Source organism: Lepidothrix coronata, unplaced genomic scaffold (assembly GCF_001604755.1).
Source record: "Lepidothrix coronata isolate B3197 unplaced genomic scaffold, Lepidothrix_coronata-1.0 Scaffold205, whole genome shotgun sequence".
Classification (NCBI taxonomy): Eukaryota; Metazoa; Chordata; class Aves; order Passeriformes; family Pipridae; genus Lepidothrix; species Lepidothrix coronata.
Window position 1 is genome coordinate 195224 of NW_016690385.1, and position 24693 is coordinate 219916.

The 24693-nt window shown below is 37.8% G+C and overlaps 1 protein-coding gene across 5 annotated transcripts in view; it reads right to left on the bottom strand.

Moving 5' to 3' along the window:
* EPHA6 (EPH receptor A6) overlaps positions 1–24693 on the bottom strand; it is a 449435-nt gene that overhangs the window by 58078 nt on the left and 366664 nt on the right. For all 5 annotated transcript variants that reach the window (XM_017832764.1, XM_017832762.1, XM_017832763.1 and 2 more), the window contains 2 exons: positions 11805–11866; positions 350–559 (listed from right to left, as the gene is read on the bottom strand). In XM_017832764.1, the coding sequence (XP_017688253.1) occupies positions 350–559; positions 11805–11866 (272 nt within the window). The remainder of the gene's footprint in view (positions 1–349; positions 560–11804; positions 11867–24693) is intronic.

The following is a 24693-nucleotide window of genomic DNA, read 5'->3' on the forward strand; positions in this document are numbered from 1 at the left end:
TCTTTTAGAAACATCTCTTTGTAAATGAACACTAACAGAAGAGGTAACAATGTGGGGGAAAAAACTCTCCACAGCCAACAAAACCAAACCCAAGAAGAAGGAAAAAGGTCCCCCTCTTATACTTGCACATTTGCTTAAAAATAAATGTTTGCCAAAGTTTATTATACTTCCCTTAGCCAAAAATCAAAACAAATTCTCCTCAGCACTGCCAACGTGTTTATTGAATCACATGACTGGGAACGGAGCCAAGCTACCTCAAACTGCTGTTCCTGTGGCATAAACAAACCTGAAACTGGAATAAAAGGGGCACGAGGCACTCAGCTGTTCAAATTAGATAAGGCAAACTCACACTTGTCGTGTAAGCAGCTTCAGGGTCATCCTCCAGCACTCGTGACAGACCAAAATCGGAGACTTTGCACATGAGGTTGCTGTTGACCAGGATGTTCCGTGCTGCCAGGTCCCGGTGCACGTACCCCATGTCTGAGAGGTACTTCATGCCAGAGGCAATCCCCCTCAGCATTCCAACCAGCTGGATGACTGTGAAGTGGCCGTCGTGCTTCTGCAAGGAAAGGTGCAAGTTCAAAGAACACATTCATTTCATTCTAGCGATGTTAACTACAGCTCTTATTTAAAACACATTTGTAACCCAGCCAGCCAACATGCTTGTTTTTTCAAGTATTTGACTTGGTCTGCAGTGTATGCCATCTCATCTCCCATTGTCCAGTTTATCCCCATTTTCTTCCATATTTTCACACATTCCACAGTCTTCCTGCTGACAAAATTTAACATCTTTTATAATAGGTTACTAAGAACATCTTCCCCAAACACTGTTTTTTAGTACAAGAAGGAGAAAGCACACAAAAATCCTCTCTTCATCTTTTACTCTCTGGCCTCAAGAAACAAAGAACCCTCTTTTTATTATCTCAGCCTTGATTGTCTGCATTGAGGTACTGCTGCTACCTCACTTTTTTTGCTTTTTTGGGGGAGGTTTCTTTGTTTAAAAAAAAAAAAATATCCCAGAACAGCCCGGAAAAAGTCTGGAGCTTTATCTCATGTTTGTTCTGCACCTAACACCATATAATCTCTGAATACTAGATTAAAAAGGAGACTTGGGCTGAAATTCAGGGGTTATTCCAAAGCTTTTCCAAAGTCTTCCTGGAAGAAAGCCCTTAAGCACAGCCCCATGAATACAGTAAGCTGTTTAACTCCTATTGGTGTTGAACATGTAAATAAGAGTGTCATTAACCACACTTGTCCAGCTGGTCAGTCTTTCTGGGCCTCAGTTTCCCCATCTGCAGCATTAAAGTTAACATTTCTTTATGTCCTACATCAGACAGCTCATGAATTATGTAGCAGTGGGAACCAAGTGAGTACATGTATAGAAATGTGATTATGGGCTCTTTGCCTTTTTTAGGTCTGCCCTGTCTACCATTTACAGCAGACTGCTTACAGGATTATTTTTGTGACCTCAGCTGGCAGACATTTAGCTTCTCATGGATTATTCAGTGAGCCAGGCTTTTATGTTAGGAGGAACAGCCAAACAAAAACAAACAACTCTCTCCTGCAAGCAAGTTAACTTTTCATTTTCTCCTCCAGCACCTTTAGCATTGGGCAACAGAGAAGTAGCAATGTTCTGATCAGCATTCAGAACACTTCTACTGCTTAGCTGGTACATTTAAGCAAGATGATTTTTTGTAGGGGAGAGGCTTACAGTAAGTTCAGAAAATTAATTAGATTCACCAAAGCAACGGGCTGAACTGTATAGATATGCTTAACTTTATCCCTGGTCAGCAAAGTATTTCAGCATTTCCATAGTGATTCAATGGTTTGGGGCCTGTATTCAGCTCATCAGGATATAAATATTTAAAGAATAAATAAAAGAAATCCAGAAAGAAAATGGTAAAAGGAAAATACCAACACATTTTGTCAGCTAGAAGACCTCACAACCTCAAGACACAATTGTGATAACCAGACATTTTACAGAAGGCCATCCCCTCTTATGAGCCTATGACATTCCTTATCACAGGACCCTACCACAAGAATAAGGGTTATTTCAGAGTCCAAAATATACCATATTTTAAATAAAAACATTCCATCTAGCAATTAAGATAATATTCTTAAATACTTTAAGCCTCTTCGATAAAGGAAGGAAATGGACTTTATCCAATGCTTTATGTAATGAGGCCACACAGGATTTGGGTTTTGCTTTTCATTTAATACTTCTAAATGTTCAATTGATTTAAAAATTATGAAGCTGGCTGCCAACAGTTAATACTCTTCACACCGTGTATGGATAACTCTTTTTTAGCTAACTGTAGAATTAGGATTTGGAACAAAGTGCCAGCACCTGACTTTTGCAAAATGATGGATCAAGTCCCTCCCACCTCCACAACAAAACACCAAACAAAACCAGCCCCCAAACCTCTAGATTTCACCTCCTGCTTATCTTCCTTAACAGCTGCATTCTTTCAACAAACCTTGGATTCATCTGCAACACCTCCCTTAACCTTTTGTCCTCTCACATCACAAGCATTCCTTCCTTCCTTTTTTAATTTCTGCTCTTTCAAACCTAGACCATGCTTGATTAATTTTTCATAAAACATAACCTTTTTCTGCTCTTTCCAATTCTCAGTATTTGCCTTACCAGTATAGCAGTAATGCCTGAGTTTAAAACAATCTCATGCTTTTGCCATTCTCTCCCTCCTTTCAAATTTCTTTCAGCTTCTGCCTTGACAAAAAAAGTTCAAACTTATTATCTTCACCTTTGAAGAAATGACAGACCTGCTAACATACGACTTGCAATTTTATTCTGTCCTCCTTCTCCCTCTGCATATTTCTCCAAATCCTCTACTGCATCTGTTTTCCTCATGCTTGGTTTTATATTGTTTCACTGCTAGCCTTGCTGTCGGAACAACTACATTTTTTCCCACCAGCAAAACAGTCTTCTTTCTCAAGTCTCTTTTTAATCACTTCTGCATCTGTTTCTGCACCAATTGTGTTCCTGCACAATCTGTAAACTGTTACCCTTCAATATATCCAAATATCTGATCTGGATACAGACTGTGGCCATACCTAACCCTTGGAAAATTCAGCTAGTTTGATAAAATTATTGCAGATATGAATCTGGCCCCGTATCTTCAGCATGTGTAAATCCCCAGGTACAATCCTTTGGCAACTTTCCATTATCTTGTTTCATTTGCTTATTGTTTAGGGACATAAAACACTCATCTGAACGATAGGGTGGTTTTTACCCAGGGTTTTATTCTGATTCCCATAGCTTAGATTTGAAATATGCTTCTGATAGGATTCCCTCTGGGCTCTTAAGGGCGTTAATCAATACTGGCAGCCATTCAGACCTCAGTGGACTCACCACATTTATCCTATCATTCCATTAAATTTTAATCAGGCTTTAATGGCTTTACTAAATAAACTTTTCTCAACAGCTGAGTATAGATGCAATGTCTGAGTAGTTGCCACTGCATTTATGCAGCGGTGCAAATGCCCTGAAAAAAAGCATTCTTATTCAGCTACAGTTGGCTTTTGAAAACCTTATGTAAGTTAAATATTCTCCTCCTGTTACAGACCTTTCAAGAGCAGTGACATATAATGGGGCTGGTCAGTTCCTGCAGGGGAGGAAGGATGATATGCAAAGTTTCTCTCATTCCAGCTCCAGCGTGCACTAGTTCAGTGCTTTTCTACAAGCCCATGGAAATTTTGTTCTAGAGAAGGTTTTTTTTCTATTTAACTCTTCAGTAACCTTTTGAAGGCTTGGTCACTGGATTTTTCTGTATTGTTTCTAGACTTCCATCTATTCTAAAGTCCACTTTTTTATTTGACATATAATTCAGAGCACTTTTATGCCCTTATGCTCTAAGAAATGTGCAGGATTTGCTATAGGTCTAAATATTTTACTGCAGATTATTTACATCTTATTTTACATGGAGAATAGCATTGAAAATGATGTGACTGTGACTAACTTAGACCATACTCACCAGCGGCAGATCCTACTGGTCACTATGTGAAAGATGTAGTTTTTGTATGCATTTCTTGTTACTGTTCTACCATGCAAAGAAAATTGTAAGATTTTATCAGCTTAAATCTTCCAAAATTCAAGTTGCAACTTGGTATTGCTAGGCAGTGTAACCCATGTTTCATGCTATCACGTGTAACACAGTCAGGTTTATATTATTGGCATGGAATGAGGTCAACTGGTAATTTCTTCTTTAGTCAACAGTTAACAGAGTTCCATGCAGATTTAATTAATTATTATTAATAGGTTTTATTAATTCAATTAAATATAATTACTCTAGTTCATTTTAATTGCTAATGAGTGATCTTAATTGACTCTTCAACCGTTAAAAATGTGGGAAATCTTTATATTATTCAAAATATTTGCACGATGAACCCCTTCCAAGGTTTATTATGAGATGCAAAACCTGCCCTCTATTCTGGACAGCACAGCAGTAGTAGCCTTGGCGTCCTGCTTTCCTCAATCAGCTACAGCAACAAGGAAGGGATGTCCTGGAATAATCAAGTGTCTCTGCCCACACTGGTGCACTGGAATACAGCTGACACAGAGTCACAGAGGTGGAAGGGACTTTGAACAGGGAGTAAATCATCTCTTCAGTCTGTGTCATTCCTGACATGCTTTTCTAACCTGCACTTAAAGACTATCAGGGCCATTAGTTCTTATCCTATACCATATCTTGAATAAGATGCCTCCCTTGAGCAGGGGCTTTGACTGGCACAGATTGCAATTCCTCTTTGCAACTCTTTCATATGCCCATGAAGACTAAATATCTCTCTTGCCCTTTCTTTTGGGCTTCACACTGGTTCAGTCCACACATCTCATCTTCTTGGCAACTATTCTTTTTGATTTTGTTGTGGACTCTTTGTTCACCTCCTCCATACATTTCCTGAAGAATTAAGGTCCAAACAAGAGAGTACTCTGAGCCCTCACCAATGTAAAGGGATAGAAAAATTTACTTCACAGACTTTGAAAAGGATACTCTTCTTTCTAGTTTCCAGGGTGCCATTTGCATTTGTCACAGCAATGCAAATGCCCCTGACCTACTGCAAATTCCAGAGTAATTTCTTTCAGCAGACTTCTGTCTGAACACTTATTCTCTGTTCTCTACTCTAGAGCTGATTATTCCAGCCACAGTGGAGTACTGTACCATTGTCCTTACTTATTTCTAGTTAGTTTTAAGCTAATTAGTTACTAAATTATATCTTAAAATTGTTGTGGTGGTTTTAAATTCTAGCTCTATCCTGCTGTCTACCTGAGTTCCTACTCAGCTTTGTATTGCCTGAAAATTTCAAAGTTTAGTTGCAGTCTCAGGATCCAGAAGTTTAATAAAAATATGGGAAAACACAGACTGCAGAAGAGCTCCACCCCATATTTCTTTCCATCCAAATTCCATTCCCTCCATACAGAATGTTGCCAATACAGTTTCCACCAGTAGAAGTTTCATGAAGACCGTATTTCTCCAGCTTCTCATCAGGATCTCATGGGAGAGTTTTCCAGCCTTACTGAAGTCAAGGTTTAGGAGATCAGCTGTCTCTCCCATCCTCACAAAGCCTGCACCCTGTTACAAAAGGAAACCAGACTGTTTGACGGAATTAGTTCTTGACAAATCCATGTTGGCTCATACTTATCTCCCTGTTATCTCTAAGGTGCTTATAAATACTTTTCTGATAATTTGTTCCAAAAATCTTTCAGCAGTTGACATTAAGCTGACTGGCCTGTAATTTCTTGGCTCCTCTTTTCCCTTCTTTTAAAAGACATTAATGACACTGGCTCTGTTTCTGATCCTCTGCTTTCTTATGTATTCTTGGCAAATTCATAAGGAGCACACTGAAAGAGTTCACATTACCTATAAAATTATTTTTACCCTCAAATACAAAACAGTTTTTAATAAACTTCTTGTTGCTTGGTAGTAAGAATATCTACAATATTTAATGCCTAAGTAAAAATATCTACATATTTAAAATAGGTATTTATGAATGAAATTCTTACAGCAGTATCAGAAATACTGTTTTCTACCTCCCTTTAGCAGGATAAAACATTGCTTGAGAACAAATATTGGCTCTGTAGCATCAGCAACAGCTTCTCAGGGTAATCTTAGATCACACGTTGCTTACAATTTCACTGTTAAGGTAATGCATTATTTCAAATTTACTTTCTAATTGCTCAATCTGATTTTGGTTCAGGAAAAAAAAGAATTATATCAGCAGTTTCCAGTGCAGGTTTTCTTCTTTACAGAGTCACTTTTGAAAGCAAAGTGCCCTCTTTTTCCTGCCAGGAAGGAATGTGCCTCCAATAAATAAAAGTGCACAGGAATGCTGAGTGTGAAGGCAGAAGAAGGAATATTAGTTATGAGCTCTAATGCTGCTGCCTCTCTGAATGCAGATAAATAATAACAGGAACCATTAAAGTTAGAGAAAGCCATCTGGCTTCTTTTCCCCAAAGCTGACTCTGTCTAGTGAGGCCATTTTAGATGGATATACAACATGCACTTTACAACATCGTTTTGTGGAACTTGCTAAAAGTCTTAATTTTTCTCTTTTCTTCCTTTCCCCCAAACTTGCTAAATGGAAGTGTCTGCTGTAGCAGCCAAACTGTAGTTGAAAAAAGGGTGAGCGTGATAGCAAAACCGCTCTGAGAATAACTTCATAATGATTACTGCAAGAAACAGCAATATATCATAATATTTTCTCCATCTAGTAACACTTATCTTAGCCTCTGCTAGACCTGCCTCGAGGAATTAAAATTTTGGGCTGGATCCCAGGCTTTCATTTGCTGTACAGTCTGCTGCAGTTAGTGCTCTCGGGGAACTAAACATGTTTCTTATAAACTCTTTGAAAGAACAAAATACATGATTTTCACCTACTATGCATGCCTGTAAATAAATCTAAATTTTTTTAGCAAGTATTTTAGTTCTCTGAAGTGAATGGAAATGTGTCAGTCATAAGTTTTCAGGCGGGAAATGGAGCATTACAGTGGCAAATAGTAACAATGAAGAACGCAGGACAACCCTGTGATTACACCAGGTAAATTACACCTTTCTCCTCCAGCTCTGAGATTCCCAAAACTGGGCCAGATTGGAGCATCTTTCAAACCTAAACATCTGTCTATTCAGCGAAAATGCTGCAGAACCTGAGGAGCTTGCTTTCCCACACTGATCCCTGGAGAGTGAATTCCCTTCCTTATGAAGAAGGTGAGCAAGTACAGTGCAGGGGATAGGCCTGATGGATTATTTTAATGTCAGGCTGCCACAGAACATGCTACAATACCATGAGTTCTCAACTGATTAATATTGCTGTGGCCCTGGTTCTCACCTCACTGCACGACTATTGTCAGCACAGCTTGGACACTGAGCAGCAACAAAGCACTGACAGTTTCTGGTGGTCTTCAGCTGCAGAAAAATACTGAAAGAAGTTCAGTACCCTGGTGATAGGGGTTTTTTTTTGTCCATTTCACGTGATGCTATGTAGCCAGCCACAAACATCCCCCAAAGGCACTTTCTAGATGTGTTCCTTTTCTGTGGTTTAAATCTGTGCCCACACTTCGTAATGCACAAGGAGGGTGAGTGCAGACCAGAGGCAACATAAAGCTCTCCAAGTGTCATTCTTGGCAACTGAACCCAACAAGCAGTAGCCCTCTCAGGCACACAAGCCACCTGGCCTCCTAATCACCCTGTTCTTGTCCATGAGTGGCTAAATCCAATTATTTTAGCCAAGAATGGCCCTTTAAATAGAGTTGTGAAAACAGCAGATGATATTTAACTCATAATAGAGTGAACTCTATAAATCTGTGAGCCATAGATTTAGAGAGTGGGCTAAGTGGGGGATGATGTGTCAGGGTGAAAAGAAAAAACACAGGGAAAGGGCTTTTGTAGGAATTATTGCAATCATCTGACAGGGCAAGGCTGAGGAAAATGTTGTGGTGTCCAGCACAAACAGAGAGGGAGTGAAACTGGGATTTGGACCTGGGTTCTGTTACTGGATCACCCTCTGAAGTGCTGCATAGGTTTCAGTCCAACGTAGCACTCATCGCCATTTCTCTTCCACAAAAAGAGACTGCATTTGTGTCATGTATGAAGACTGCAAGATCACCAAGCAGTGGTTCAAACCCCATGTGATTTACCTCGTCATGACCATGCTCAGAGGACAGACAACTCCAACAAACAGCAGTGGCAAACTGCCAAAATGCTCACTATAAAGCTTTTGTGCTGTTTTGTTTGTTTGTTTGTTTGTTTTTAATGTCTAATTTTCTCTATGGTTGTTGTTTGTTTGTTTGGTTTTTGTTATTATGTATCTCTCTTGGTTGTCTTTCTTGTTGTATCTTCTATAGTCTGCATCAACAACCCTGAGCAAACATATCTGACTACTCCTATCCTAATTACTAACCACATCTTTCTATCAATACAGATAGCTGCCCTTTCAACCCTCCTTGTCTTTATTACTCTCCTCATGTGCTTGCAGAGTAAGTGATTGCTAAAATCTCTATGACCCAGGCAGGTGAATAAAATACGTCCCATCCAAAGTCTGTGTGTGAAACTGGTAACAGGAAATTGTACCTGGATTTCCTCAATTTCCCAGTATTAGCCACTTTCTTTCCAAGCACAGATTACTTCTATCTGGCAGCTGTTGGAGTAATATTAAAAGAGGAGTGAGGTTCTAGCCCCTGAGGAAATACTAAGCTGGAAGCCCACATCCTTTTTCAGAGAAATTTCTCTGAGTGTTACCAGAAATGAACCCACATGAACCTTATTTCTGGTCAAAGAACCATTTTATTGATAGAAAATTTCAGGTGTACTTTTGTGGGATGATTAACTCACAAGCCTCAATCTTATATTTTTAGGGGGAAAAAAAAAGAAAACTGAGTTTTGTCTTTTGGAAATGAGTTTTATACAATTGTAAAAATAAGACAGTATTTCTGAGGAAAATTCAGTGTCAAGTGTCTTCAGCAATTTAGGATATCTGATGATGCACAACCACTGTAATTAATTGCCATCATCTTACATAATTGGTTCTAAGTAGCTGATGCCTTTCCACTAAGAATATATCTGAAGCATCTTCATATTGCAAATCCATGCCAACTTTTTTTCACTCAAAAGCTGAAAGTTAGCAGCCAGCATACAGATATTTTGTGAGGTGGGGAAGACATAATTTAGATGAGCTTGCTGTTAAATTCATACTAATAGCAGAAAGTAGGCACTGCTATCTGTAAAAGAGGGAATTAAAAGCTATTAAAGTTTTAGCAGTTAGGGATCAAGGTGGGGAGGGAGGCTTTACTTGGAGCTTGTGACTCATGGTGCGACCTGGACTGTCATGCAAGCAAATATCCCACCAAGGCTGTGAGGGGGGGGATGGCAAATGGAGTTCTTGTGGAATATCCTCACATGGTTCATTGCAGAATCTCGCTTTGAATTTGTAAGACTGATCCATTTTTGCAGGCTTTTGGAGGAAGACAGTGAATATGCCAGTGAATTTTTGCAGGTTGTGGTATGTGGGGAAACATTTCTTCTGGTGAGAAATGGATTGTTTTCGCCCTCTGTGTAAAAACATTGCACTGTTACAAGTGATCCTTTAAATAATAAGAAAGATAGACTATCTTATAAGCCCTTCCAAATCTCACAACATTTGTTATATTCACTGAATGCTTTTCATTAGGATTGCTAAAGATAAAGCCTTTCTGTTTCTTTGTATCTTCACAAAAGCTTTTAAAAGTGTGTACTTTTATCTGCAGGACACAACTGTTATTAATGAAGCAGCTGGATTTCTTTTTAAATAGGTTACTTTGCAGCCATTTGCTCTGCTAATTACTAACAGAAATGCTGACATATCTACAGTGCTTTGGGATGTTGAATACTATCTAAAGTACATTTTAAAAGCATTTTAGAAGAATAACCCATATCTGAATTGTGAATTGAAACTGTAAAATAATATACATGGAAAACAGCTGCAGAAATTATTAGCTCACATTTCCCCCCAGCAGATTTGCTTCCAAGTATATCCCATGCAATGTGAGAAATATTGCTTCACAGTAACATCATCATTTTGCTGATCTCAGTTTCTATAAAAGTATCCTAGTAAGTGGTAACTATTCTGATAAATGGATGCATGTGAAGAAAAACTGGGATATAGATATCACACCAGAGCAGTTCAGAGAAAGGTAATTCTCCTTCATGAATTATTTCAGTACTTGGTTTAATTCACTTTGTGAAATTCTGCACACACACACACACACACACACACACACACAAATGCACAGGGCAATATTCCAGGCCCAGACAAGTCTTTCTGGGGCACTGCTGAAAAATTAGAGACCATGGAAGCTGCAGGTACTCAAATCAATGGCAGTCTGTCTGCTGCAGATGGATAGAGAGATGCGCCAGAAAGGCAAGGGGGCTGATTTTTAAAGACTACCTGTTTTGTAAGACATGGATGAGATCAAATGCTCCACAAAAATAACTTGATTTTGAGAAATCAGCAAATTCTCACCAAAAACTGGGGTGCTGGCACGTCTCTGACATCAAAGCAGATATCTGTTGTGTGTCTTGATAACGAAAAATAAAAAACTGTTTGGGAGAGCCAGTGAAGAGGACAAGAAATGTAAGAGAAAAAACGCTATGCAATAATAAAAACAAAAAGGAAGGGAGAACCAGAGTCTAGAAATAATGGCTCTGGTGTATTTTCGTCTGTTCCAGATGCTCTTCTCTTGTTGCTACCCCTTTTCTCAACCAGCTGTCAACAAGTACTGTCTGTATGACTTCCTCTCTCTGGTGTGTCTTCATAAAATGTTGGCTGTTTTCCCCTCCTGCTTATTCACTCTTTTCTCTTACCAATTCCTTCTTCCTGCTCCCAAATCATCCTTCTATCACCACCACTTAGATTTTCATGCAGGTGTTTCCACAGCTCCTTGTTTAAGGTCTCTCATTTGGAAGACCCTTTCAAACAAGTTCACAGACCCACAGGCCCCTGATCCCCTACCTTGAGCTTGCCCACAACCCCAAATTTACCATTCTGCAGGATGGCAATGGCAGGGCAGTGTGCAAGTGAGGGCTGGTGTTTACTTTTTATGACAAGTTTGAAATACTTGACTTTAAAATTATTCCCACAAGGTCTTATGACAGTGGGTCTCTGGAGCATTTCCAGGGGTTCTGTTAAAAAAAGAGACCACTTTAGGATAAATTTGGCTTTAAGGGGAGGTCATCCTTTCCTTCTATTTTTCTAGGAAAAATTAAATATAATTGTGCCAACATATTACTCACATTTTCTGTAGCCCTTCTTTAATGTTTATTAGTGACCTTTGGGGGCTAATTAATACCAGGACATTTAACCCATGAACTGTCTTCTAATTCAATTTGTTAAATGCAAGTAACCATGAATAATTATAAATCAATTACTGAGTGTATTCTACACTGCACCAACCAAAAAAATCATAACAGAGTATTTTTGAAGGTGATTGAGAAAAATGAACCACCTCCATAAGACCAGGCATTTATCCTTCAATTTATCTTTTCTTTCACAAAAACACTTTTTGAAATACATTTTGCTAAAGTCAGGGACTACTTTTGTAGAAGAAATCAATTATATTCCTAAGTTTAAATCTTCTTCTTTCCCAGCCATGCTCTAATATATCACTGTACCTCAGAAATGTACCCTGGGGAGAAAGCTTCTATTCTTCACTAAAAATCCATGAATAACATTATGTAGAAATTAATTTGTGATAAATGATTTAAATCTTAACCTAGAATGGTGTCTTATTCAAATGTCATCAGAAAATGGCACCTCACCCGCAGAAAGGAGTCAAGGGATCCATTCTCCATGTATTCAACTACAATCATTACTGGTCTGCCTGCAAAACAGCAAAGAAACACATTAAGATTATGAACATATTATGGAGCTTTTATAATTTCATTTGTTATGTGCAGATTATTCACAGTAGTTAAATATGTTATGTATTTTCAAAATCCCCATTTATACCACAAACACAATAACACAATTCTCTAACTCTCTAAGACTTATTTCCTATCTTTTTGGGTTTTTTTTTGGTGCCGGATTAGCTCAATGTTCATCATTCACTCCAGTGTATTCTCCCTTAAAAAGGATCAAAGAACAGCCTGCTCTCTCCAAATAACAAATATTTTTGGAATATATTTAAGGCAAAACCCAGATATACATAACCCATGTCCAAGTAATTACAAACTCAGTGTCACAATTTTCCTCTCAAATTAAAATATCTCACTGACTTAGGACAAAGAAGACAGATAGAAGAGGATGTCACAAAAGAATCTCTCCTAGATTGGGTGTGTGTATTGGGTCTGTATAACCCAGCAAAACTCTGAATTCATCTGTTTGTAAATACACAAAATATACAGAATGCTACTCAAATCAAGATTTTGCTCAACTAGCTCAGTTTTCCTGTGAACATTTATGAATTAAAATTTACATTTCAAGGGAATAACAAATGGAGCTACTGAGCTTCAAAACAGTGCCCCTGCTTTCCTGTGGGTAATCCTTTGGCACTCTAAGCTTTCCAGAAAATCTTCTGTAAGGTTCTCTAGAGGTCCAGAGGATCTCATTACAGCTTTTATGCTCCTTGGATTCATATCCTTCAACTTATTTGTATCCAACAACTTATTTTCACACTTATTTTTAAATGCAACTATTAATTCTCCTACATTCTCTCACAAAATATTTCCCCCTCCAAAAAAATCTCACCTGTATTTCCTTTTGCTCAGACCCTAAGCAGTCCTACGGTTCCAGGGTGGTACCATTTCCAAATTGAAGTAGAATAACACCTTACATTTATTTCCTAAATTCTACTGAAACCTGAAAATAAACTTCTAAGCTGGGTACTGAACTAAATAGCATTTCACTGTTGCCCTTGAATAAACTACCACTCTAGAACTGTTTGACAGTAAAGGGCCAATCACCCTGCCAAGGAGGCTGCAAAGCAACAAGTTTTTTAGAATGAATATAAGGGAGCCATTCTAATACACAGAAAACTAATGTAATGAAGAAGTATGTCAGTCAGACTGGGAAGGAGATAAAAAGTCTTAAAGTTAAAAATCTTAAGATGGCAAATTTTTCTTTCCCTGAGAATGCCTGTCTCTTTGGGGCTTGTGGGAAACCAGGGCTGACACTGTGAGTCTGCCATTTCGCTTTTTCATTCAACACTAGCTGTGCCAATAATTTTCAAATCCAAAAGAAGACTCCTTAATCGCTTTTTTTTCCTCTGTGTCTCAAATTATGTTTGTGTTTTATTTGGATGAGGGGATGAGAAACAAACACAGTGTTCAGGCTGATAAAGCAGAGAAGGCATTTTGATTGTTCCAGCCCAACTGTCCATTGTTGTTCAGTTTGTTTAATAGTGAAAGTGTTTAATAAACTGTCCACAATATATACAATAAGCCACAGCCAGATATTTCTCCTAAGGTGTTACAGCTAACTTTCAATTTAAAAAAGGGAACGATTCATTTCTGTGTTCATCCCAGTAGGTTGACTTGGAGTTCCAGGAACCCCAATGATGCTCATTCACATACTTCAATCTAGTCTTTCTGTAGTTCTTCACAATATTTTCTCATTTACTCTACTAAAATTTGTGATTATTTCTGTGTTAGGCCTCATGTTTAGGTCCTCAATGAATAGACCAGTGCTTCATAATGTTGGCACATATTTTTTCCGTGTGAAAATTTCCAGGTGCCTTAGCAGTCTTTTTGGATAGCCTTTCAGAAGTGTGAAGAATTACCAGCTTCTTTTTATTTTAACTGAATTTTTAGTCTCAGCTGCAGATGAGCACCTGACACCAAATCAATTATATTCATCTACATCCATTGGTTATACCCTGGTTTTGCATTATAAGCTTAAACGATACAACACTTTTAAGCTCTTAGAGATCACAGCATTTTAAAAATTTATGTTTTCTTTGCTTCAGCTTGCTAATGATGGCTAGCTGGATAGCCCATTCTCTTTAGTTTCAAGCACATGAATGACCTAGATTCCCTTACCTTTATCATTTTCTTATTGTCAAGGGGCTGACACCTCCACATGGAAGGAATATCCTGTAATCTAGAGAAGTAAACGAAGGGTAGCCTGATGTTACAGGATCTTACTATATGCAGAACTCTCTCAAGCCAGTAGTAGTTTCTAAATTTTTGCAGACAATGGCATTTTTCAATAAATAGGGAGGTAAAACTGGCTTTCAGATGGCATATTTGGCCACGTATAAGTTAACCAGAAATTTCTCTTTCTGGATAAATCAAAAACCAGAACACTTTTATGGAAAATTTACATTTGAATGGAATAACAGATGGAGCTACTGAGCTTTAAACAGTGCCCTTAGTTTCCTGTGGGTAATCCTTTGGCACTCCAGACTTTCCAGAAGCTCTTCTGTAAGGATCTCTAGAGATTCATGGTCTCTCATTATGGCTTTAATGCTCCTTAGATTCATATCCTTCAACACAACTTATTTTCACACTTATTTTTAAATGCAACTATTAATTCTCCTACATTTTCTCACAACATATTTGCCCTCCAAAAAATTCCTACTGTATTTCCTTTTCCCTCCCACCCTATGCTCCTATAAACTTCTAGGTTAAAGTAACTGTAAAATGTATGCATATGCATTTATCTGTGGATTTAAATAAAGAGACTTCAGTATTTTTCACTGGATAATGCTTATGAGTTTTTAAACTACTCAGTGTGGTCCTTGAATGACTTGACGTGTCTTAACACAAAACCAGCTCTTCCACATGGTAGCACAGGAATGGCAGGATTCACTAAATACACCAGAATAAGCAGCATTTTTCTTCAAACAGGCTGCTGTATATCAGAAGACATATCATATCATCAATAAATTTAGTCTCTTAAGCTGATAGCTCCCCACTGACTCAGTCTGTATCACTCAACACCATTCCTAAATTTCAAAAATGAAACTGGCTCCATCACTTGATTAGCTCAAGCAAAAGTCTTAAATCTGGATCCGAACACTGACTTCTCAAATAATCTTCTTTTAGTGTGACAGCACTTGATAAAAGCCATCCTATTTTGACTGCAAGTTTAATGTATCATTGAAGCTGTTTGTGTATTACAAGCTGGATCGTGACAGTCTATACAGTGAGACTTTCAGTCAGCACAGTGTTTGTCTTTGGAGGACCTGAACATCAAAAATGTCTCAGCTGTTGTTATGGTTGCTTGAAGAAATAGTAGGCTATGGATGACATTGGCTGATGTTACTTTCATTTTAACTGCAAAGAGCAGATATCATCCTTTATACCAAGGTACGATTTGAGTCCAGAAAAACTTGTCTGTGGTAAAGCTCCCTACAAACACAAAAAACTGCTTTTGTTTCAAAGTGGACTACAAAATCGACTTTGAAAAATAATACTGGGAGATTTCTGAACTACTGTAATGTTTGTCTCTAGACAAAGAGAAAACACAAAAGGACTATTACTTAGATTATAAAAATTCATGTTGTTCTCAGGGTACTGAGAAAGATGAATTCCTCATCCTAAAAATGAGAACAGGAATGAATAAATGAGAGGAGGTCAGAGAAGTCTCTGAGACAGAGAAGCAATCTTTGGTTATTTTATCCAGGGGTAGGCTAATGCAATGTTGGAAGGCATTGAATTATTATCCTAGGATTGCTTACACACACAAAACAAAGACAAGTTAAACAGGTTTAAGAACAAACAGCACTGGGATGCAGATGGGAGTCGGGACAACAATAGGAAGAACATCAGTGTCAAGATCCACATAAGAGGAGGTGTGGAAAGAGGACTCTGAGAAAAGTCTCAGCTGAGGACTTGGAATCAAGGAGCTAAAAACTGCAGATGTTGCTGGAGGAGAGTGCAGAACTTCTTGTTTGAATTGGAGGAGGACAAAATAAAAAATATTTGAAGGTGGATTAAACAATCAAATCAGCCAAACAAACCAGTCCTGCAGCAGTTTTAGATACCTGACAGGGAGTATTGTGAGAAAAACCAGTTATAAAGCAGAGGAATTACAAAGTGTTCTGAGGCAATAGGTCTTAACCCCAAATATGGATTTTACATACTATGTATATCACATTCACAATTTGCAGCACATTAGTGTAACAGATTTATCATTTTACTACAGACTCAACAATATGAAATTATAATCATGACACACACTGACACCACAGCCACATTCACTGCTTTCATATTTTTTTGTGAAACTATAAATATTCCCACCCTAGACATGTGTGATATTGTCTAAAGCAGCTTCCCCTCCTTGCACAGGGAGTGACTGTGGCTCTGGCAGATCCATTTGAGTCCTGCTATCTCAGAAAGCCAGACTGAACACGCAAGAGCAATATCAGTGCCTGGAATGATGCAGGAAAAGACATGAATTAAATTTATCAGAACTTAACTGAATTTATAGAAGGTGTGGGGGTTATTCATTGTTTTGATGCAACTACTACCTTGTTACAAGAGGCTGACTGGTTTTGACAACTTTCCCTCAGAAAGTTCTTCACTGGAATCCTCCCGCCCAGCAATGCCATTTGAATAAAGCCAGTGTAAATGACAAACAATCTGTATTGATGTTTCAATCAACAGAACGTTTCAATCTTGTATTTTCCATTCATCAATCTGCTTGACATTTTTTTAATAAGCAGGAATGCAAAAAAGAAAAAAAAAGAAAGTCGTACATTGCAGAATAATGTAAAATACCGATAATATCTAAAACTCACATCATATTTTTTATTTATGTATTTTTTCTCACAACAAAAAATTTTGATAGCATGTAATTTAATTGAGTGCTAGACTGATGAATAAGGAGGAGAATTTGAAGTGTCATATCAATGACAAAATATTCAGCTTGTTGTCTCCTGTTGTCATTTTAAATAATGCAGCAGAGCCTCCTTTAATGAATTTTTTATGTAAGATTAATCCTCCAAAAAGAATAGTTAGCACATGTTTCTTTTCTGCAGCCTCATAATGAAATCTTTAATGCCAAATCTGGGAGTAGGCCTGTTGACATAAACACAGGATATTTATTCTTCCACTTAAAACAGCAAAGAACTGTTCTCTAGTTCCCGTAAGAAAATCCTGCTCCATCATTTCTGCAGATCAGAATTCATGTGTCTCAGAAAAATCACCTGCTTATCAGGCATCTTTTCATTCCAAAGCCATGTTCTGCTTCTGGTTCCCCGCTAACTTATCTCCTGCTAAAGCTGGAGAGATAAGACAGACTCAAACACAGGGGCACACCCTTAGTCCTGTGCCTTTCAGTACCTGGACAGCAGACAGAGCACCCACAGGGAAACTGTCCCCACTGGAATGCCCAGGGCTTGGAAGACATTCCTGGATCTCCCACTGGTTTTGTTCACTGCATATCTCTTCAAATAAGAGAACCACTTGCCATGGGACTGCAGCTTCTTCTCTCCTGCTGCTACTACTACTAATGCATTGATGTGCACCAGAGGAGAATTAATTTCAGTGAATTAAAAAAAAAATAAATCCCATAATACAAAATTGATGGAGGAAAAAAGAAAGAAAGAAAACTAAAGACTATGCAAAAAGCAACTGAAAAAAAATTCTGCTGGGTTTTACATTGTTAGACCACACTAAGACACGTGAAGCCAATGGGACTTTTGCTGCAAGCCATCCCACTTGCATTACAGACTTACATCACAAAAGGTCCCTGACTAAGCAGCCTCAGAAAATAAAAATTGCAGTTCCAACCTCCTTCTTGAGACTTCAGGAGCCAGAAGAGTAAAAAGGATAGCACTAACATACATACATCCTGCTGCTATGGGAAATCACATAGATAAAGCTTCCTTATCTTGCTGTTAGTGCTCTTTCTATTTTCCTGTGTCTATACAACACTTATCATTAAAGTTAGTTCAGTAAAGGGAAGATACTTTTGCAAAATCAATAAATAACACAAAATACATGAATGATCATAAGGTATTGTCTAGTTTTCAGTAAAGTATGGCCATACAGCTGTCACTGCCAACTGAAGAGAATGCATTCTATCAACACAATATTGTTGAAAATCTTGTTCTCTTTTTTTAAAATGATATATTACTGTTTATTATAGATTATTTATTAGATATTTTTTATTGTTTTCTATAATTATATATTAAATACTTTTCCCTTTAACCCACTGGTAAGAATTTATGTTGGTGTGTTTTGGAATCCAGGAAAAGTCTGTGTGTATACTTATAAAATACTTTCTCAAATATTCTAGCCCTCCCCTCCTGCTGCAACCAACACTGTGAGTGGTTCTCCTGGTTTCTCACATGACAAAAGAAGAATGTGCTTTGGACAACAGAATTTTTAGCAGCCTCTGTCATGTTGTTCCTGCAAACCTTAATTCACATAAATTCTCCAGTGGGCTTGCAAAAGATATTCTGGAAAATTTTGAGGGAAGAAAAGTGGAACTGCAAGGAGAAAGCAGTTGTGTTGTTCCCATGATTTATTTTCTGATTCTTGTCTTTCCCTGAGAGAAGCAAATGAAATGCAGTAGAGGGTAAAACCAGAAGAAAGAGTTTTTGTCACTAGCCGGAGGTTGGGTACACAAGAGAGAAATAATGGCTAACATTATGTTATAGAAATATATATTATATTATAGAAAACAAAAACTGGCACAATTGTTCCCCCTGAATTTATAGTTTACAAACATATATCTTTGAAAAAAAAAGTTGATTACTCCGAGTTTCCATTTGTTGGGTTGTTTATCTGTGTTATCTCTTTCTGCATATTAATAAATATACAAACAATATGGATGAAGAAAGTTCCATTTTATTCCTGCTGCTTGTGAATACTATAAGCAGAAATAAAAAAAAAATACACCTTAATCATCAGGGTGAGGTGTCTTTTCAGAATTCAGCAGTACAGATGGAGGAGAACAAGACCTGATGTGTTGCAGCCCGGTTTTAAAAGCTGCCACATTAACTATTGCAAGTGCGTCTAATGCACCTCTTTTGAGAGCCTTATACTATTTTTCAATAAAAAGCAGAAAAATAGATAACTGAATAAAAACAAATAAATAAACAAATAACCTATAAACAGAAAAATCCATGCTATGTATGGTGAAAAGAGAAGGTGAAGTGACTTGGCTGAGGTATCACAAAACACAAGTCCTCAGGCTGCAAAGAAAAGCCGTGGGAACCACCATGTCTGCAAACAGGGTGCACAAAGAGGCCTTGGCATTACCTCCAAGCTCCTCTGATCCTTTGAGGGCACTGTGCCAGCCTGGGCCCTCGGGATAAACTGATGTACTTTAAAATATAAACTGAATTATGACAGTTGCCCAACAACTTCCACAGACTGTTACAACAGGTGATGTTTGCTTCAAAATCTTGGTCGTGGTACTCTGGTACCCTGGAACCAGCCAGTCATCTCCACACCTTATAGAGACCACTCTGCACTGACTTGAAAGAGGTCTTAAGAGGTGACAAAATCACAAGTCAGAAGAATGAACAGCGCTCAAGCATTGCATTTTTGACCATCCCATCTCAAATCCTCGATTATTTCATCATGTTTTAAATGAAGAAATCACAACACTAAAGGCAGCATTTATCACTGGATAAGCAGGAGGGAGGAGATGGATTAGTTTCTTTACAAGAATAGGCAGTTTGTTTATGACCAGCCACAAAAAAATTTGGCCACTCAGTTTTAAATTAATTATGCTCTGGAGGAAGAAAACATCCAACTTTTTAATAGCACTGATTCTGTCATAAGCTTTATATTGCTTGAAATTTGACTTAGAACTCCAAAAATTCTGGCACTTTTGCTTTAGCACTGAGGCAGAAAATAAGAAAAAAAAATAATAATAAATAATAAATTCTTTTCAGGTGCAGTCTAAGAAAGATACTTTTGCCCAGTTGGATTAACCTCACTATTTTTATTATTGAATTTTAGCATATTTCACTTAAACTAATGACATTTCACCCTTAAGTTACTCAGTGTTCACACCAATCTACATCCTCTTGTGGAAAGAGGAAAGGATGTTCTTTGGGTCAGAATTACACTCTGTGTTTAACTGCATCAATGATTACTTGCCCTGTTGACCCCAGAGCATGTAAAGGTATTCAAACAATGTGAAGTCTGTGTATTGGGAGCTTCTGCACTTCATGATACATAACAGATACTTAGACAGTATAAGAAACCAATCTTACTTAATCTCTATTATGAATTTTCATATTATCATAAGTGTGTTGTATTTAGAAGTTATAAGCTACAACATAAATTTGAAAATGAGCAGAATTTTAAAAAAGCATACATAATGCTGTAGTGCTTTTGTGTTTTAATAGTATTACAGTTAAAGTATTACTTTAATCCTATTCTTAGGTGTCGTTTTTTTGTTTATTCGATACTGTGCCTGTTTATGAATTTTATAAGATTCTGACATGTCTTGCACTTCAGGATATCCTTTGAGTATTTTTTCCATTTAATATTTCAGCAAACATGTCTTGTCCTATTTCCCTTTAGTCTACATGATGATTAAACTTGTAAGATCCTTCTGAGCTCTACAAAACTGATGATCCACCACTCTTCCTTCATGAGAAAAGCATCATTTCTCATTTCCAGGAGTAGTGGAAGCCACATATCCACACCCCTGAAGTTTCTGAAACCCACAGAAGAAGCTTTGGTTGTAATAATGTGTGGAGTGCTAAATCCAAAATTAAGAAAAGAAATCATCATGAGTCAGGACTCCAACAAATAACATTATGCACTGGACCTAATGTTGGGATATTTTTGTGATCTCATGAGTTGTTTTTTCTTCCCTCTTTGAGGGTTTGTACCTTTAGGATGTGAAGGCACACATTCTCAAACTTCTCCCTTCAAACTCTGATTTTGACCATCAACAAAAGTCAAGAGTTACAATGAAGATGGGTCAAACAGCAAACTTTAGATGGAGAGGTTTTTAGACAAGCATACACATTCTGAAGAAATAAGAAAAATATGGAAACTCACTGACACATGATGAATGAAACTAAAAGCATTCATCTCCCATAGCTTAACTCCCATAACTCCTGTCTCCCACTTCACAAAGACTAAACCAATTCTGATTCTGTTTTTACATCCAGTGCTTTACCACTGGACTAAAAAGGGAGTACATATTTTTTTTCTTTCATTTTGAAACAAGGAATAACTGTGTGTAGCTTATTTACAAATACATTTCTCTGTGTATCCATCCTGCTCCTCCTGGTCTCCTCTTCAAATCTTTCTGGTCCTGTTAGTAATGAACAGCAGCTTGCTTCAATTCATGTGCTTGCTACAATAAATTGCCACATTTTCTGTTGCTGGACTTTTAAAAACATGTGACAGTAGTATATATTATGTAAAAATGTCCACATATGCAAACGATTTTTTCTGAACTTCTAGGACTTAAATGTTTGGAATTGTTGGGATGACCATCTTAACATGAAATGAGCTATTTAGCAAGGGTGGAGAATGAAAAACCTCCTCTTATCATGTCCTGCACTAGAGCTTAATCCCAGTTAAGCCAAAACCCTAACTGACCAGCACAAAAAATGTTTCTACTTACTGCTCATCCTTACTTTGGTTCTGAAGTACTTCCTGCCTGCCAAATGGAAAAGTCCATGTACATTTGGACTTCTATTCTCAGAAAACATGTGCCATTATGCATTAGCTGTAGGGTTTATAGGCTGGACATGCCAGTGAAATAGCAGGGAGGATAGAAGAATAAACTGAAAGAGTCATTTGGTTCAGATATCCTAGAAAATGCATATGCAATAGAAGAATCCATTTGTTAGTCACTGAGAAAGGATTAGCAATTTTCATTTAACCACAAATACAGCAGTGTAGGTGCTGGAATTCAGAGTAGGGGAAAAATGCATTAACTGGAAAAAAAGTTTCTTTTCTCATTATTGGAGTATCATAATTATAGTTGAATTTCACCATGTACAATTGCTCCTTGATGGTTCTTGTTGAGTAATTTCATTCAATAAGAGTCTGTCAATACAATTCTTTCAAATGTCAGTTTATACAATATCAAGAATAATGGGCTCACTCAGGTGCACCTGGAAATTGTAATAAAACATTAATTTTGGACAAAACTCATAATCATCTGGTTTAGTACTCTACAGTTATCTCTGAGTTTTTTGAGGAGCTCCCTGGAATAAATGCAAACATTACAATCTATGTTATACAATGAGCCATAAATAACCAGGCAGTAAAGTACTGAAAAAGGAATATTCTCTGTATAATGTACTTTATGAGAAGTCCTGTTATTATCTAGTCCAAGACAGGAGTGAGTAAACTGTTCTGTATCACTTCTACGTTTCTGGAAAGTAAGTGCACTCTCATTTCTTACATTCAATATATTTTTTTGAGGTTCACAAGGGTGGATTGTTTTATCAAGCCTAATTTTTTTTTGCTTTCATTTTCCTGGATAATTAACCATGGCAAATTAAGTGGTAGGAAATAACTGATGCTCATACTTCATTAAAAAGGTCACTTCAGGATACTTTCACAGAAGATTCAGAGAGGTGCTCTGTGAATGAAACAGGGAACAAGGGTCCAGCTGCTGACCGTGGGGAGATCAGAGCAAACAGTGATGGTCATGAATATGGCAAGAATAATTTTGATGGTTTTTCCCCCTTTCCTGCCAATGCAGTTTGAATGCTGAATAGCATGAAGGGATCTGGGAGGTTTGCTTAACAGGAACTTTTCCATAGTTTTTAACTATGAGCCTGACACTCATCTCTGGTTCTTGTCAATAATAAAAAAAATCAAACTCAGGAAAGGAGTTTATCTTGAAAGGAACAGTAAGAGAAGTATTTGCTGTCCTTTCCTTTCTTTCCAGCTCAGCAAGCTTAACAACCTGTCTGGCTCTTCAAAGACAGCAGCACACCATGAAGTTTTCTGTCTGTAACTTCTGCCAGGCAACGTGGGCAGGCATTTACACAACAAACCTGTTCCACATCACTTTAATCAAGACCTACAGGAGTACACAGCAAGAGTAGTAACCTAAGAATTTCCTCAAAATGGAGCAGAGAACACTGTGCTGAGCTGGAACTTGAGGAAATAGATGTAGCAATTGCAATTTATCATTTGGGTTTTCACAATGTATGTTTGTGTGTGTGTGTACAACAGGAAGGGCTAAGCTTCCATAGCTTATGCCAGTGTATTTATGATGATGAGTGTAACCTGCTAAGTGGTTTAAGAATTCTATTTAATATATTCAAGGTTATCACTTGACAAAAGAGTACTTATTATCTGTCTGTCATTGTAGTCCTGCATCAACTAAGTCATGTGAATTTGTACTGCTAGCAGGTGGAATAACTAGAAGCTAAGTAATTTGTGACAGAAATGATGGGTAAATCAAAAGGAAGCTATTGTCTGGAAATGGGCTTGTTTTTGTAAAAATCCAGGGTGTATTTTGGAGGCCTGCTGAAAGCTTTGCTTCTAGTGAAACAGCTGTATAGCAGTGACAGACTTTCAATGTAACTATCAAATAGAAGCACTATTGCTTTAGCAGTTATGTCTAGGCTTAAAAAACCCTCCATTTAAGGCAATCTATTTATGCAGAAAGATGTAATGCCCCATCCCAGCAGCATAAATTAATCCTTAAATTGGTTAATCTTTAAGTTCTCTTTTTGCATAAGAGAACCTCTGCAGACACCAAATCACATAAAACTGAACATGAGCTGTCAGTGCAATGGTAAAAGAAATTCACTCTCCTCAACTACTGAGTGAGAAGGAGAAAGGGAAAAAATGAAACCAACAGCTGCATTGCCCTGCCAAGCTGTTTTCCAGATACTTAATTATATCAGCTTTCCAGTGTAGTTCTGTGTTTCACTGAAACCTCTGTGGTGAATTTTGCAGAAAAAAAGACGTAAAAGCATTTTGTCTTTAGTAAGGAATAAGTTTTCTGAGTATTTGGAAGGCAATCTGCCACTTAGCTTGACTTAAAAGTTCTGGTAAATAAAAAGCATCTCATTATCTTTGTTCCCAACGACCCTAATAGCAGAATAATGCCGGCATTTTAAGTCTCCGTGTAGTTAAATTAACTGAAATCTTACACATTGATGCCATTAGGTTCTAATGCAGCAGTTGTTAAATGTTAAGTAATCCTGTTAGGCTCTGAAACCTACAGTCCAACATGAGCCCCTCATCTCAGATAATGGAGGTGGGATCACTGCGCCATCAAAGGCAGCAGTCGGGTGCACTGCCCTCCAGAACTGACACACAAACAGTCCTCTCACTTTTAATGAGAGAGAGACATCCTGAGACAGCATCAACACTGCGATGGGCAGCTGATTTTGCCTGCCTGCTGCTGTTTTAAGAGCCAAACCCTTTGGCTCTCTAAGGCCTAGAGAGAGATCCTTAACTATCTCTCTCATCCATGTGAACAGAGATATCACTGCTTAAATCCCTTCTTGGAGCACTGTTGCTTTGGATGTCTCTGTTCCAGAGAAGAGGTCAGGTGTTCAGTGCAGAGTTTTTCAATACAAAGGAACAAAGAATACATCCTTTCCTTCTCTGTACTTAAGTGATCAAGGATTCAGTGATGAACGCATATTTTCCACCGAATCATGTGCAGTAAGAGATTCAATTCTGACTCTCTTGCATCCCACATCAGTACCCCCTTGTGCAGACTTGAGTTGGTTTGGGTTTTTTTCTTTGTTTGTTTGTTTTTGGTGTGGGTTTTTGTTCGTTTGTTTGTTTGGGCTTTTGGTTT